This window comes from Haliotis rubra, unplaced genomic scaffold (genome assembly GCF_003918875.1).
Source record: "Haliotis rubra isolate DU_JTF1 unplaced genomic scaffold, ASM391887v1 Scf1849, whole genome shotgun sequence".
Taxonomy (NCBI): Eukaryota; Metazoa; Mollusca; class Gastropoda; order Lepetellida; family Haliotidae; genus Haliotis; species Haliotis rubra.
The window spans coordinates 20029-35621 of NW_025765835.1; the positions used below are offsets into that span (position 1 = coordinate 20029).

Here is a 15593-nt window from a genome sequence, read left to right on the forward strand (position 1 = left end):
GTAAAGAATCAATAACGGGCATGCTTTGTTTCGCTTTTTTCAGATCCGACGCCAAAGCCTGTTCTAAAACACCACTACTTGGCTTTACACTGGAGAGGGACGGTAAGATGACTGCATGACGCGCGTTGTAAAAAGTTGTAAAATTGAGTGATCATGGTTTGCCGCATTTTTTGTCAAACCGTGTTGAATAGATTTGAACTGAATGAAATTTTTATGTTCTGACGGCTTCATGTTTGTACGGTTGATGTTTTTATACCAATTTTCACAAAGGATAAGAGAGACGTATTTATCTAAGAATGGTATGCGGGACTCGAATCGTAATCAAAACTTTCTACTTTTCGTACTTTCAAAACAATTTTTGAACCAGAGATATTTGAAATTTGTGACTATTCAAAATGCAGGCGAATACAGGCTAACTTAAGATGTTGAAATTAAAAAGGGAAGGGCATTAGGAATCTGTAGAAGATATTGTAAGCTTTGTAAAGATAGAAGATGTTGAGGGATGAATTTCATTTCATGTTCTTGTGTAAAAGGCATTTATAGATTTGAGACAAACTTATATCCCCAAATAGGTTTCATAATTTCATTCTGTTTATGACCACTAACAATGATGATAATTCAGAACTCTGCTCAGTATATTTATCATACATTAATGCTCAGAACATCTTGTGAAAATGACTCGTATTGCCTGTTATGTACACATATTCTTCCTTATGTAATTTTTTTGTAATGTGGCGGTGGCCTAAAGCGGTAATAAATAATGATGATAGGGAACTGAATTTGACAGGAGTTAATCATGGATGATATAGTGCAGTGCCCGAAATAATGCACGAAGAAATTACAACCTTATTAATGCAACAAAATATCTGCCAGTTTATGAAGAATTACAAAAGCTGTTTGTAATTTTATAACACGCGATTATGATACGATTTTATTGCTTGAAGTTAACATATATGCTAACATTAGTCGTTCAGGGTTTTGAAATACATTGTAAAGTACGATTACGCACTATCAATTGGAGTGAGTGAGTGATATTCCCGCTATATGGCGCCGGTCTGTAAATAACCGAGTCTGGACCAGACATTCCAGTGATCAACAGCATAAGCATCGATCTACGCATTTGGGAACCGGATGACATGTGTCAACCAAGTCAGTGAGCCTGACCAACCGATCCCGTCAGTCGCCTCTTAGCAACAATCATGTGTAAACCCGGACATTTGTTATGAAGGTAGCTACGCCCCTCGCAGGTGCGAAAGTACAATAATCATTACGTCATACGTAAAGCCATTAACGTGTCTAATACGCACGTATAAGTACCTACCCACATGATATTCTTCTGAGTGTCCCAACTCACTCGCTCCACTCACCTCAACACTTTCTCTATATATTTGATGTGGGTGTCACCGTAGTATGTTTTTCTTTCTTTTTTTTCTGCAGGTCCGGACTTTTGGCCTCTGCATTATGGGAAATGCGGGGGGCAACGTCAGTCGCCTGTCAGCTTCGAAGAGGCATGATAGAGTACAACACGAATCTCCCAGAGTTTCACCTCTACAATTTTGACGTGTACAGTCAACTGACGGGGGAATACCATCTTGAACATAACGAACAATGGGCATGCTGGTACAAATCGTTTCTTTATTAAAAATAATGTTTATTCCTCTCGCTGTAAAATTACGTTATTTTTGCCTTTTAACTTATCCTAAAGTTACACGTACACATAAACTAGCCCAGTTTATGTGTGTTTGTCCTAACGTTTCTTAATGAAATGTTCACGTATGACCTTCTGCTTCGTTCTATTTCCGGTACAGCGAGTTTGTGCACTCAAGGGAGACTACTACGTTGATGGCGGCGGTCTGGCTAGCCACTACAGAACTGCTGAGTTCCACTTCCACTGGGGCGGTGACAGCTCACAGGGATCGGAGCACGCCATTAACGGGATGAAGTATCCTCTGGAAGTAGGTGCACCTGAAGTAGAATAGCGTGAAATATACATACATATAATACCCGTGAAGATCCAGGTTAGAATTAATCTTCAGTAACCCATGCTTGTCGTAAGAGGCGGCGAACGGGATCGGGTGGTCAGGCTCGCTGATTTGGTTGACACATGTCATCGTATCCCAATTGCGTAGATCGATGCTCATGCCGTTGATCACTGGATTGTCTAGTCCAGACTCGATTATTTACAGACTGCCGCCATAAGCTGGAATATTGCTGAGTACTGTGTAAAACTAAACTCGCTCGCTCACTCACTCACTCACTCACTCACACACACATATATATATATAGTTATATACAATTAATTTAACAAAGGGACCTTCGGGGATAAGTCAATATACAATCTCCTGTTTTTTTAGCGAGAAGAGAATGGAATTGGGGTGATTGTTTTATTTTAAATTTGGTTATGGGGCCAAGGGAGACCATGTACCTTTTTGTCTATATTTTGGTGGCATTTGTAAATGTAATGAAGATATTTGGAAAACAACACCATTGAATAACCATTTCTTGTGGTTCTTGATAATCTTCCTTCAAATATGGGTGTGTACTGTCATTTGCCCGGCAATTCAGTATACTCAAACATGTAAAAGTTACCCGCATACACAAACGCAACCACGCAACCACGTACGCATACACGCGCTTTATATGAATGTAAATATGAGTGAGTGAGTTTAGGCTTAAGCCGTTGTTTTTAGCAATATTCCAGCAATATACGGCGGGGGACTTTACAACTGGGATTTACACATTGTAACCATGTGGGGAATTGAACCCGGGTCCTCGGCGTGACGAGAAAACGCTTTACCCATTCGGCTAGCCCACCGCATCTTGTAGATATGTGATGTTGATGTTGATGTTGTTACAGATGCACGTCGTCAACTACGCTGAAAAGTACGGCAACCTGTCCGAGGCTATGAAACATCCAGACGGACTAGCAGTGCTTGGGGTTTTCTTCAAGGTAGTCCAAATCCACCGCAAAACTATAAGAATTATAATTATGGAATCCTGGAGGGACATTGTCGCATTGTCGCATGGTCGCGTTGTCGCCCTCTCAAATACAAGCAAAATCAGGCAAAACTAACCAAAACGCGACATCGCGACAATGCGACAAATGAGCGAAATGTCGCGTTGTCGCGATGTCGCGTGTCGCATTTTGGTTTATTTTGCCTCATTTTATTTGTTTTTGAGAGGGCGACAACGCGACAATGTCCCTTCTCGGATTCCATATATAATACCGTAAAAATCCATTCAGATGCTGCAAGGGTTTACATAACGACCTCAGACCTACGACTGTCTCAAGTATATTTTAAACGATAATTGGAATTACGACCAATTCGAGCTGTAATAACTTTGTGGAACTTGACCAAGTTCTGTTTGTTAGTTTGTGTGTTTGTTTGTTTAACGCCGCACTTAGCAATATCGCAGCTAAATAGCGGCGGTCTGTAAATAATCCAGTGGCCAACATTATTCTACTCAATTGAGATAAATAACATGTGTCAACCAAGTCAGCAAGCCTGACCACCCAAACCCGCTAATCGTCTCATGCCACAAGCATGGGTTACTGAAGTCCAATTCTAACCCGGATCTTCACGGATCCCAGTTCTGTTAAACAGATGGAATATATCCCCAAGAGTAAAGTTCCGAGTCTGAATACAGATGTATGTATATGATATAAAGTCGTCTTGCTTGTAGGTGTCGGAGCGGGATAATCCCAGTCTACAACCGATTATGTCTGCTCTGAGGAACATCATCCACTATGGTACGGTAACAGAGCTGTGTATTGGCAAATAAATTGTATTGCAATATATTGCGATTCTGGAATACGTATTGTGATATGTATTGCGACATATTGGGAACTTAAGTGTTTGACAGGGAGTGACTCCGTTTGTGCATGTCAATCTACAATATAAGTCCCTAAACATATATGTTATGGTTCTGATGACAGCAGCCTCAGAATTAGGTGGCATTGTCAGGGATTCTATGTTCTGTTTTATACAATTTATATTATTACATTATGCCGTATTATCATTGAATAACAAAGGAAAACACTTGTTGTGAATGAAGGTCTGTGTAGATTTTAGTTTAAACCGTAAACATAATCACAAAAACTTCAATGTACCGATTCTCAGAAAAAGTATCGCAATATGTATCGTATTGCGATACCGGTAACACCGTGCAGTCATAGCAAATAATGATTGAGTCAGTTGGGTTTTCCGCCGCTTTAAGCAATGTTCCAGCAATGTTCCAGCAATATCACGGCGGGGTACACCAGAAATGGGCTTCACACATTGTACCCATGTGGGGAATCGAACCCGAACGAACGCTTTAACCACTTGACTACCACGGCGTCCCTCATAGCGAATAGATACGTTATCATGACAACGGTTCTTCTTGTAATTCATCCAAAATGCAAAACGGTGTCCCATTTGGCTCAAGCGCTGCAATTTGCTGCAGCAGCATCCGATGACCATCGGTTCGAATCCCACATTGGTTTGTTCTCAAGTGTAACTGACACGCCTTGATATAACTGAAACAATGTTCAGCGTAGCGCTAGGGCTCGTTAATCATATTGTAGGTTTTGGAACCTACGTTTTACTGTCACTGTAATTAAGCTGGCGAGTGAGTGAGTTGAGTTTTACGCCGCTATTAGCAATATTAAGGCAATATCACGGCAGGGCATACTAGATTAAGCTGGTGACAGTAGATGGCGTAATGATATATAGTAAGGCGTAGAGGTTAGAGGTCTTTTACTGTTGTATTGACAGTTGTAGACGCAGTACACGTGGTCGTAGTCGTAGCAGTAGGTAGTGGCCGCAACTTTACCTAAATCAATCAGAAGTTGTGACAGAAGGCCTGTCACTTTCGTGAACTCGTTTCCACACCGGGACAAGCCGAATGATAGGTTACGGAAATCGACGATTGGTGACGAATGTTGCTGTTGCTATTGACTTCATAATCCGTATTAATGTTGTAAAATATACTTCTGGTTGATATTGTAGTTCTGTTAATGATGTGACTCTGTGGAATATATTCGATAGATGTTATCTAACTCAGCACAGATGCTTGATAGGCATTTAGTAGCTGGGAGTTAACATAACAACGTATGGTATGGATTTAACTTCTTTAATATTTACAGCAGGACGTTTCTTGGCTGCTTCTTCCCCTTCATCGGGTGAATGTGCAAGAAGTAGCCCAGAAACGTTGTTACGTAACTCAGCACAGCTCGTCCATTTCCGTAATTATTCGGCTTGTGCCAGAATGACACGAGTGATCGTGAGTGACTTACAAGCTAAATCTTTTCCTGAATCACTAAGGTGTTGATATATTTGCTCATTGTTTTAATTAGTTATTCTCTCCTTTCCGTAGTCATTTGTTTGTCTCGGAATGAAGAGAGATCCCGATTGACCAGTCATTTCACATACCGTGTTATTTTGTAGGTAGCTATGAGGTGGTCAACAACTGTTCAGTACGGGCCTTACTACCCAAAGACCTGGCGTCCTTCTACCGGTACGAGGGCAGCTTGACCACTCCACCCTGCCATGAGAGTGTGTTGTGGACAGTGTTCACCGAGGTTCAGGAGGTGTCCGAGAGACAGGTAGGAGACATGGCTATAGTGTCGTTACTGACCATTGTGACATAGACATCCCTTCCCAACATTTTCAACACTGCCAAACTCCACCCACCTCTGAAAGCACCATCCCCCAAACCGTGAAGATCCGGATTAGAATTGGTTCTCAGTATCCCATGCTTCTCGTAAGAGGTGACTAACAGGATCGGGTGGTCAGGCTCGCAGACTTGGTTGACACATGTCATTGTATCCCAATTGCGTAGAGCGATGTTCATGCTGTTGATCACTGGATTGTCTGGTCCTTACTCCATTTCAAGCGCGGCGTTAAACAAAAACAAAACAAAACCACTAGGATTAGCATTTTAGGTAAGTTAGTTGGTTGAGTTAGTATATACATGAGCAATACGCCGCTTTTAGGAATATGCCAGCACAATCGGGACGGGGGGAACCAGAATGGGATTCAAACATTGTAACCATCACTCGATTATTTACAGACTTTCACCATATAGCTGGTATATTGCTGAGTGCAGCGTTAAATAACAAACACACAAACATGGTCAGTAGGATTGAAGAAAGTAGCTGAACAAACAAATCAAACACCATCTCCCATATCTATCAGAAACAACACTATCCCTGTTATGTCATCTCTCCCCAGTCATCTGATCTTCCTTCACCGCTATCCCTTCCCTTCTATCAGAAACAACACTATCCCTGTTATGTCATCTCCCCCCAGTCATCTGATCGTCCTTCACCGCCATCCCTTTCCTTCTATCGGAAACAGCACAATCCCTGTTATGTCATCTCCCCCTAGTCATCTGATCGTCCTTCACCGCTATCCCTTCCCTTCTATCGGAAACAACACTATCCCTGTTATGTCATCTCTCCCCAGTCATCTGATCGTCCTTCACCGCTATCCCTTCCCTTCTCTCAGAAACAGCACAATCCCTGTTATGTCATCTCTCCCCAGTCATCTGATCTTTCTTCACCGCTATCCCTTCCCTTCTATCAGAAACAACACTATCCCTGTTATGTCATCTATCCCCAGTCATCTGATCGTCCTTCACCGCTATCCTTCCCTTCTATCAGAAACAACACTATCCCTGTTATGTCATCTCCCCAGTCATCTGATCGTCCTTCACACCGCTATCCTTCCTTCTATCGAACAGCACTATCCCTGTTATGTCATCTATCAGTCATCTGATCGTCCTTCACCGCTATCCTTCCCTTCTATCAGAAACAACACTATCCTGTTATGTCATCTCTCCCAGTCATCTGATCGTCCTTTACCGCTATCCTTCCCTTCTATCAGAACAACACTATCCCTGTTATGTCATCTCTCCCCAGTCATCTGATCGTCCTTCACCGCTATCCCTTCTTCCTTCTATCGGAAACAACACTATCCTGTTATGTCATCTATCCTCAGTCATCTGATCGTCCTTCACCGCTATCCCTCCTTCTATCGGAAACAACACTATCTGCCCAGCCAGCTGGGACACCATGATCACCCTCAAACCCACTATCGCAAGCTCCACTATCCATCAGTGATTACTACTCCATCTTGCCATATACGATGTACGCCATAGACACACGAACGAAATCACGTATGGACGCACGAACGCGTACGCACACAACTTATACAAAGTATACACATCCCAAAAGGAAACTATAGGGCCTAAGACTCGCGAGGCGCTACTTCCGGTACTAAGTTGGTTCGGCGCTCTTTGCGCGTCCTAACTGCGATATGCGAGACAGGGCCCAGCTGACATCATGTACCACATTTCCGGTGACAAGCGTTGTATATTCAAGAACCAGTTATGGTTCCAAATTGCGCGCTACCTCAAATATGAACTTTACTAGACCGGACCATAAAGTGTACAACCATGCGTGGCTGTCACAGCTGTTGGCAGTCGTAATGGCTGTCTAAATTGGGGATGATTAGATCGAATTTGTTATTCCTGCAAGGAATATCGGTTCCATACTGTCAACTGACAACCATGAGGAAGGTATGAAACGTTGTTTGTCACCGGAAGTAATAAGGTCTCGCGAAGTGCCGTAACCTACTTAAAGAGCCCTATAACCCTTTAGGCGCATCTCTATCGACTTGCGTCACTCACGTCATATCAAATAACGAGTTCTCGCGAAGAATGGGATTTTACCCGTGCATGTGGTCACGCAGTGATGTCACGTGACCTGAGATCATCAACCGCGAGTAGGGTGACCCTCAGAAAACCAGGGGTGATGTACGACGTCTGCCACATCAATGCCCTGCGTGACGTAATGGCTCTATGTCGTCCCGTGCCTACTCAATCGAGGACGTACGCCTACTAGATTCAGTGTCGGTGATGCAGTCTTACAATTGTCGTTTGTCAAGCGGGTGAAACTGGTGTAATGGCCGTACTTCTATAGTTAAGGGTTAAGTACAGTTGTCGGTGAGTGAGCAAGATTTAACGTCTCACTCAGCCATTTTCCAGCGGTATGAAGGGGGTCTGTAAATAATCGAGTCTGGACCAGACAATCCAGTTACTGACATCACAAACGTCTCTCTACCTAATTGGGTGACATGTGTCCAGCAAGTCAGCGAGTCTGACCACGTCGCCTCTTACGACAATCATTGGTTGCTGAAGATCAATTGGTGCGCCTAATGGCTGCAAGAGTTGTATGATCCTCAGGGAGTTGAGATTGAAAATACGATGTGTCGTTGAGACTGACATCAAATGATCGACATCCAAAGCGCCCTTGAGCAGCTGAGCGGGATATTGGAGCTATACAGATGTTATTAGATATACGGTGTTTTAAAAGGGTGTTCGGGACAGTAAGACCTTTGTAAATTCCGTATTTCCAGAGGCACAGCCATAATTTCTCTTTATTTCGTTTATCTTTAAAAACCAACATTCAATCTTCGACAGAATGAGACGCATACATTTGGCCATGCTTCTTCCTGAACAGTCATAAAGGGAGATAACTCGGGATGGCTTAGTTTGAATTTTTAGGTTTTGTTAAGCGACAGAAATGTTTTAGTTTTTTATAGTTTTACTGACACAAACAAATACGATATTATGGCAACAATTTTATTACTCTGTTTATACTCGTAATTGTATATGTCAACTCTAAAATTGCGAAGCGATCAGCTTTTTGGAAGCCACATTCCATCTTAGGTCAAGGTCATTTCTACAAACAGTGTAGTGTGTCACGTGACAGATTTGACAGCGTGTACGGTTCGTACACCCTGGCAAATCTACCTAATATAAAGTGGTTTCGTATGCTTTGGCTACCGACCAATCAGAATTCGACAAATTTATCTTAAATATTATGTTATGACAAATTGAAATATATAAACACTGCGTATTTCTGTTGCGGCTTAACGCCCTGCGGTCACTTTACGAACAGGACCACGAAAGCCACTCCCCTCATACCGGCCATGGCTTGCTGGCAATGAAAGCCCGAAAAGATGGCAAACAACTTCAGGCCTCTCCAAGCGCTCAACAGAAGGAGGATTTACAAGAGTTTCCCTGGCAGCCCTTCACATGAGAGTCAGTACTTCCCAGTACCATCCTCTACCCATTCGACAAGTCAAACAGGGACGGGTGTGGGAGGCCCCGGAGGATCCCAGTCAGCTCGCTCACATCGTATCGGGTAGCGCCATGCCGATCGGTACAGGGACGCTCTTGGCTGAAATCATTAGAATCGGGGGCACTGTTTTGGCAGAGATACAGAATGCTCAGAAACAACCAGTTGTCATCTCAGAAGCCAATTCCAAATATCCAAGCTCATCTCAAAACGTGGACGCTAAAGGAGCAGCTCGGCAAACCCAGCAGACTCTCAGCGAGAAGGGAACACGGATGTGAAACTTCCGTCGGCTGGAACTCTCGGGCTTATGGGTAATCCCCGGGTGAGATCACCACAACTAAGCCTGCCGCGCCTTTTTGTAACCCTCGTCAGTGGAAAAGTTCCTCCCTCCTCTACTCCCTGGGAGAGTATGCTTCAATCGGATCCGTCCCTAACCGACTGGGGATGGGACCGCGCATCCCACATCCGGCCCGTCGACAGAACGACCATTACGTCAGGAGCTCTCCAGAAACCTTCCTACAACCCTAACCGTTCTGGAGGCTCGAAGTATAACGGACCAGCCCGGGGGTGGTGTGGCTGTTCACTACAACAAGGCCCCGACCCGAAATCGCTGGACCCCAAGCAACCACGGATACGTGAGACCAATCCAGCCTCCTTCCAGCTCTCGGGTCGTCTACCAACGACCGCCGCCATCTTACCACTTCCGCTACCCAACGCCGTTGCAGCGACCTCCTCAAACGGTGTACCTCAACACTGCTCCCAAACCTGTGCGCGTCCAGAAACCCTACTTCTACAACTTCTATTTCAACCGGAACAGCCCTGCACCGTCACGGTACTCCATGTCCCCAGGGGGCTTTGGGGGATTAGACTTTGGGGCTCTGGGGGAGCTGAAGAAACGGCGCAGGCGCAGTCATCAAAACATATGGCCCGAATGCAAGCGCTAAACAGGAACAGTTAACTGACGGCAGTGCGGGTTCTATCAAAGTCCTGAGGTCAAGCACTTCGTGGCGCTCTCCGGAGTATTCGGTCTCATACTCATTCAGGAGTAACTATATCAGAAAAGTGAAAAGTGTTCCAGAATTTCGACCTATTGGTTGATGCTACTGCTAAGGAGTCCCATCTCTTGCTGGGAAGAAGCATCATTGGGCTTGCATCATGTTCTTTAAAGGCGTCCTCATCTTCTTAAGATTGACTGATCTCAATGAAACAATATAACCACGTTTCGTTTTATGGGATGCTCTTAGTCTCGACAATCAACTGCAGTTTGAATGTTACAATGGCTCAAAACCACGTCTGATAAATGGCTTCTGTTACAGCAATTCATCTGGGATTCTGTAATTTATTTACCTCTTTGTTATTTCCTCTCCATATGTTTCCTCAGCGTTTTATTCCTCATTTGTGTTTTTGTTACACTTTTGTGAATATTCTTCCACAACATTAGCATCACGTCTGTTCGTATTGACACTGTTTATCTCGTATATATATATTCTGCTGTTCATGCATCGCGTTTATGTAGTGTTTTGTTAAAATAAATAAATATATGTTAAAACAAACAAATGACTACAACAATGGATTATATCAGGGTAGTGTTGTCGATCAACACTGTTACCCAAACACTAATCACCCCACAGACAATAGAATATATATCTATCTTTCAACCAGTCTTGGGGCGGTGGGGTAGAATCTAGTGGTTAAAGCGTTGGCTCGTCCGCCGAAGACCGGGTTCGAATCCCCACATGGGCACAATGAGTGAAGCCCATTTCTGGTGTCCCCCGCCGTGATATTGCTGGAATATTGCTAAAAGCGGCGTAAAACCAAATTCAGTCAGTCAGTCAACCAGTCTTAATTTAGTACTCGGGGCGGTTGGGTAGCCTTGTGGTTAAAGCGTTCGTTCGTCACGCCTAGGACCGGGTTCGATTCCTTACATGGATACAAAATGTAAAACCCATTTCAGATGTCCCCATTGCTGGAATACTGCTAAAAGCGGCGTAAAACTAAACTCGCACTCTAATTCAGTACTCTATCCAGTATTATCCTTATACACATACGTTGACAAAACATAAACACAGAAACAATTTTCTTACCATATGCTTTGTTGTTGTTACTTATTCACTGGTTAAACGAGTATTTAAAAGAGACACTATACATGCTCGCTCAAAATAGAAAGCATGCAAGTTCTTGTCAAGGGACATCTGGAGTTTCTCCAGAAGGCGATTTTAGAACTATGTCGATCACCACACCCTTCTTAAGGCGGTCTCCTGATCTAGTGGATAGAGCGCCAGCCTGGAAAAGAACGAAAGGTTTGATTCCGGCCCAATGACGTCAATAGATGACTAGTTAATTGTTACTGGCGTTGGGATTACACAATGACCGATCGGCTCGAAGTCAAACTACTGTCTATGAGTGGGTTGTCCATGTTAAATTGCAGCATTAGTCCGAAATCTGACAGACACGCATATGCACACACGCATACACATTGTGCTACAATAAGTGTAATAATCTTGATTGAGACGTTAAACCAATTTTCACCTCACACAATCTAATACGGACATACAAAAGTCAAGTCGCTAAGACGTCTTCCTAGAAATGTCCCATCTAATTAAGATTCGCTTCCTTCTGACTCAGAGGATGGCTTTTGTCACTTGTAATGTGATGTTGATGTCTGTGTCACGTGACTCATGTTGTGCTCGTAACGTCAGTTGCGCATGTCAGTGCGCCATGTCTTCTCGTCTGGATGTACACATACGTCATTATGAGGTTATACACCAGGAAAACAACCTGCTCAAATGGACAACAGAGCATGTGAGTTGACTGGGCTGACAGTTGATGTTGTCGGCAGCGAGTGTGTAATGGAAATCCTGAGAATATGTCAATTCCGGAAGTGGAATCCGCAGGCCCTCTGTCTAAAGGTTAAAACGTTCGTATGTCACGTGACAGGACTCCCGTACGGGATATCTATGTCTTCATATATCATCACAACTGCCTTCTATACTGTCTGTAGTATATATACATATATACTCCACAAACTTGATTTGGAAGGGAGATTTCCATAGGGGCGAGAGGGTAGTCTAGTGGTTAAAGCGTCCGCTCATGACGCTGAAGATCCGGGTTCGATTCCCCACATGGTTACAATGTGTGAAGCCCACTTCTGATGTCCCTTGCCGTGATATTGCTGAAATACTGCTAATAGCGGCGTAAAACTAAACTCACTCACTTCAGTGAAGCGCCAGCGGAGTATACCTAGGGAACCAGGTTACCAAAGAGAAAGTACAATAATTCCATTTGTAGATATATATCTAACATACTATATTTACATTGAAAATCAAACATATGATACACTCTTCAAAAAGGAACGTGTAGGTGTTTTAAGCAGTTCATTTTAATATATTTTGATACCTAAGATCCCAAAATGTGTTTGTAAACGTTTGTCATAAAAAATGAAAACGATACATGAAATGTGCATGCAGAAAAAGGTTTCCATGTAATGCACGTGCAATATGTCGGACACATGAGTAGAGACATCGACTATAAAAGGCCAAACCAAACTCATCATTTCATTACGAAATTTACGATGTAAACGAAGATACAAAATGCCAAGATTGAATGCTACTGACTGAAATATAGCCATTGGACGTTTGGAAGCAAGGGAGTCCAAGTCTGCTCTTGCAAGAAACTTCAACGTCCACCACTGCACCATATCTCACCATGACAACGATATACCTTCTTCAATTGGACCCAAGATCGCCCAAGATCGCCCAAGAGTGACCACTCCTGCTCAGGGCTGATTCATCCTGGTGTTTCAACTGTTTGTTTTAACCATACTTTATTCATTCAAGAAAAGGATTGGGCACAAGTTATCCAACTTAGAAAAGCCCTCTCCAGATAATTACACAATTCCTCTTACAACAAAGTACACAAGTGACGGACAAAGGCTAGGATATGTACAACAGATGTTAACTGAGAAAGCGTTTTGTTTGAGAGATATAGACATGTACACTTTTGAAAACATTCTGGTTTTCAGTGATTGAGAGACCTGCATTGCCATGTAAGATAAGATTAATATCAATCAGTGTTTCAACTACGTCACCGATACGCTACAGCAACGGACACTGTAGGACAGGTGCCCGGTCTTCGAAGAACTTCGGGCCAAACCATCAGAAACCGTCTGAGAGAAGTGGGAATTCGAGCATATCGACCAGAAGTTGGACCTGTCCTGACACGACTGCACTGACGTGTCCAATGGTGCAACTGGGTACAGGCATGGAACCTGGGCAACGGATGGAACGCGTTTGCTTCAGCGACGACTCACGTTTCCTCCTGCAACGACGAGATGGGAAACAACGTGTTTATCGACGTCAACACGAACGTTGTGCACCGAGCTGCGTTCGACAGGTGGACAGTTTGGTGGAGCAAGCGTCATGGTGTGGGGAAACAAGTCCTACACGAGTAGATCAGTACTAGTGGAGGTTCGAGGCAGTCTTACAGCAAATCGCTACATCGACCAAATCCTGCGACCTCACCTACTCCCACGTTTTAACCGACAACGCTCGACTCCACACAGCTCTTGTAACACGTGCCTATCTCGCCAGTGCAAACGTCAATGTCCTTCCCAGGCCTTACAAATCGCCTGATCAGAACCCGATCGAGCATCTATGGGACGAACTTGATCTACGCGTCCGTAAACGTCACCATCGTCATCAGACACTTGCTGAACGAGCAGTGACGGCTGCCAGGGTTGGTGTCACCAGGTACTGACCTTGTGTCCACACAGTGCAGTGAGTGAATTGAATTGATGCTGACAATGACAATGATACATACATGTATGTTCATCCGTGTGTTGAATTTCCTTTTTCTATGTCGAAGTTTAACCACTTATGTATACTTAAATACGTGTAATACATTTCCTTATTTTGGGCCGAAGTGTTTCTTTTTTTGAAGAGTGCAAAATCAAGAGGTATGTTTAGGGTTTGTTTTTGTTGTGTGTGTGTTGTTTGTTGTTGTTTTTTTGCTTTATTTTGTTTTTGTTTTGTTTTTTGTTGTTTGGTTTTTTTTGCCTTTTGTTTTGTTTTGTTTCGTTTTTTATTTTGTTTTCTGTTTGTTTGTTTAGGAGAGTGGTGCACTTCAGTTTCTACATTCTGTAGAGTATACCGACCGCGTTGGCAAGGAAAGTGCTGTTTGGGGTCGTCTGAGGAGCATGCTGGGACATGGCGTTATGCATGACACCAGCTGCCGCCATGTCTAGCCCCCTCCCCGTAATGTCAGTGTATGGAAACTTCCTACAAGTGTTGTTAGCGCTGTCTTGTAGCTGGTATCATGTTTCCTGTCACAACGGACAGGGTGTCTGTGTACCTCACAGTTTTACGATAGGCGCACCTTTTTCAACTAATACCATACACAGCGCGGACGTCATTTTCCGTAACCCGCGGAGTGACCCGAGTGATTACGAAAGAGCAAGCTACTCATTTTAAGAAGAAATATCCAAAGGAGACATAAGGTAACAATGGGATTCCCTTTTCTACACTGCAGCGATGGAATAAAACAAGCGACATTCAAAACAGCGTATGAAAGAGCACGAAATGCTACCTTTAAATCAAAAAAACTTTAAAGCGAAACAAAACTCTGCAGGCATTGAAACATGGATCGGCTTTTTCTTCGCGGAAATTATAATTTGCTTATTTTGGTCTTATTATGGTCAGACTGGTTTGACTTGTGTTCGGCGAGAACCTATCAGAATGACCAAGCTCTCAGTTTATTTCTATACCTCTTTAAAGAGGTAACTTTGAGTTACAGTGACACTGTTTCATATTACTAGTACCCGTCTATACTAAAATATGTTGACCTCATCTCACAGCTATCTAAACAGCTAGCGACCGAAAACACACCGGCGTCGTACACAAAAATTGCTTCCTTTAAATATTCCAGTGCGCTGTGTCAGACGGAACCAATTACAAAACTCCACAAGCTAACCCACAGCTTGACTTAAACATTGTGCAGACATTGTACCGACAAATACGGTGATGTAAACACAGGATGCCTTTGATTTAATGTTCTCGTTTACCCTTGAAGATCTGGGTTAGAATTGGGTTTCAAAAACCGATGATTGGCAACTAACGGGATCGGGTGGTATAAGGCTCACTGACTTGGTTGATGCATGTCATCGTATCCTAATTTCGTAGATCGATGCTCTTGATGTCATCTGTCACTGGATTGTCTGGTCCAGACTCGATTATTTACAGACTCCCGCCATACAGCTGAAATTACCGACGATGCGTTCGACAACAATCAAACATTCGAACAGCGTTGATCTATAGAAACTAGTGTTGGGAAGTGGTTGAAATCTCACAAATGATGATTGGTTCAATACCAACGACCAATCATCGAAAAAAAATTGGTTAGCGTCATTTTTTAGATTTTCCTATTCAGGTTGCAGTTGCAGATAAGTATAAAGAAAAAAACATTTGGTTCT

General features: G+C 43.3%; 1 protein-coding gene across 1 annotated transcript; it reads left to right on the forward strand.

Moving 5' to 3' along the window:
* Window positions 1-1775: 1775 nt before the first annotated feature.
* Window positions 1776-10071, forward strand: LOC124273828 (carbonic anhydrase 1-like). The gene is made up of 5 exons (XM_046709139.1): window positions 1776-1955; window positions 2858-2950; window positions 3685-3751; window positions 5430-5587; window positions 9667-10071. Exons 1-5 carry the CDS (start codon window positions 1776-1778, stop codon window positions 10069-10071), a joined length of 903 nt encoding a protein of 300 aa, XP_046565095.1.
* Window positions 10072-15593: the final 5522 nt, after the last annotated feature.

Excerpts from the sequence above, each read along its gene's own strand:
- LOC124273828 (XM_046709139.1), top strand. The coding sequence starts at position 1,776 with ATGACCTTCTGCTTCGTTCTATTTCCGGTACAGCGAGTTTGTGCACTC. Across the intron at positions 1,956-2,857 it reads GGATGAAGTATCCTCTGGAA|ATGCACGTCGTCAACTACGC; the intron begins GTAGGTGCACCT and ends ATGTTGTTACAG. Across the intron at positions 5,588-9,666 it reads AGGAGGTGTCCGAGAGACAG|GCTCGAAGTATAACGGACCA; the intron begins GTAGGAGACATG and ends ACCGTTCTGGAG.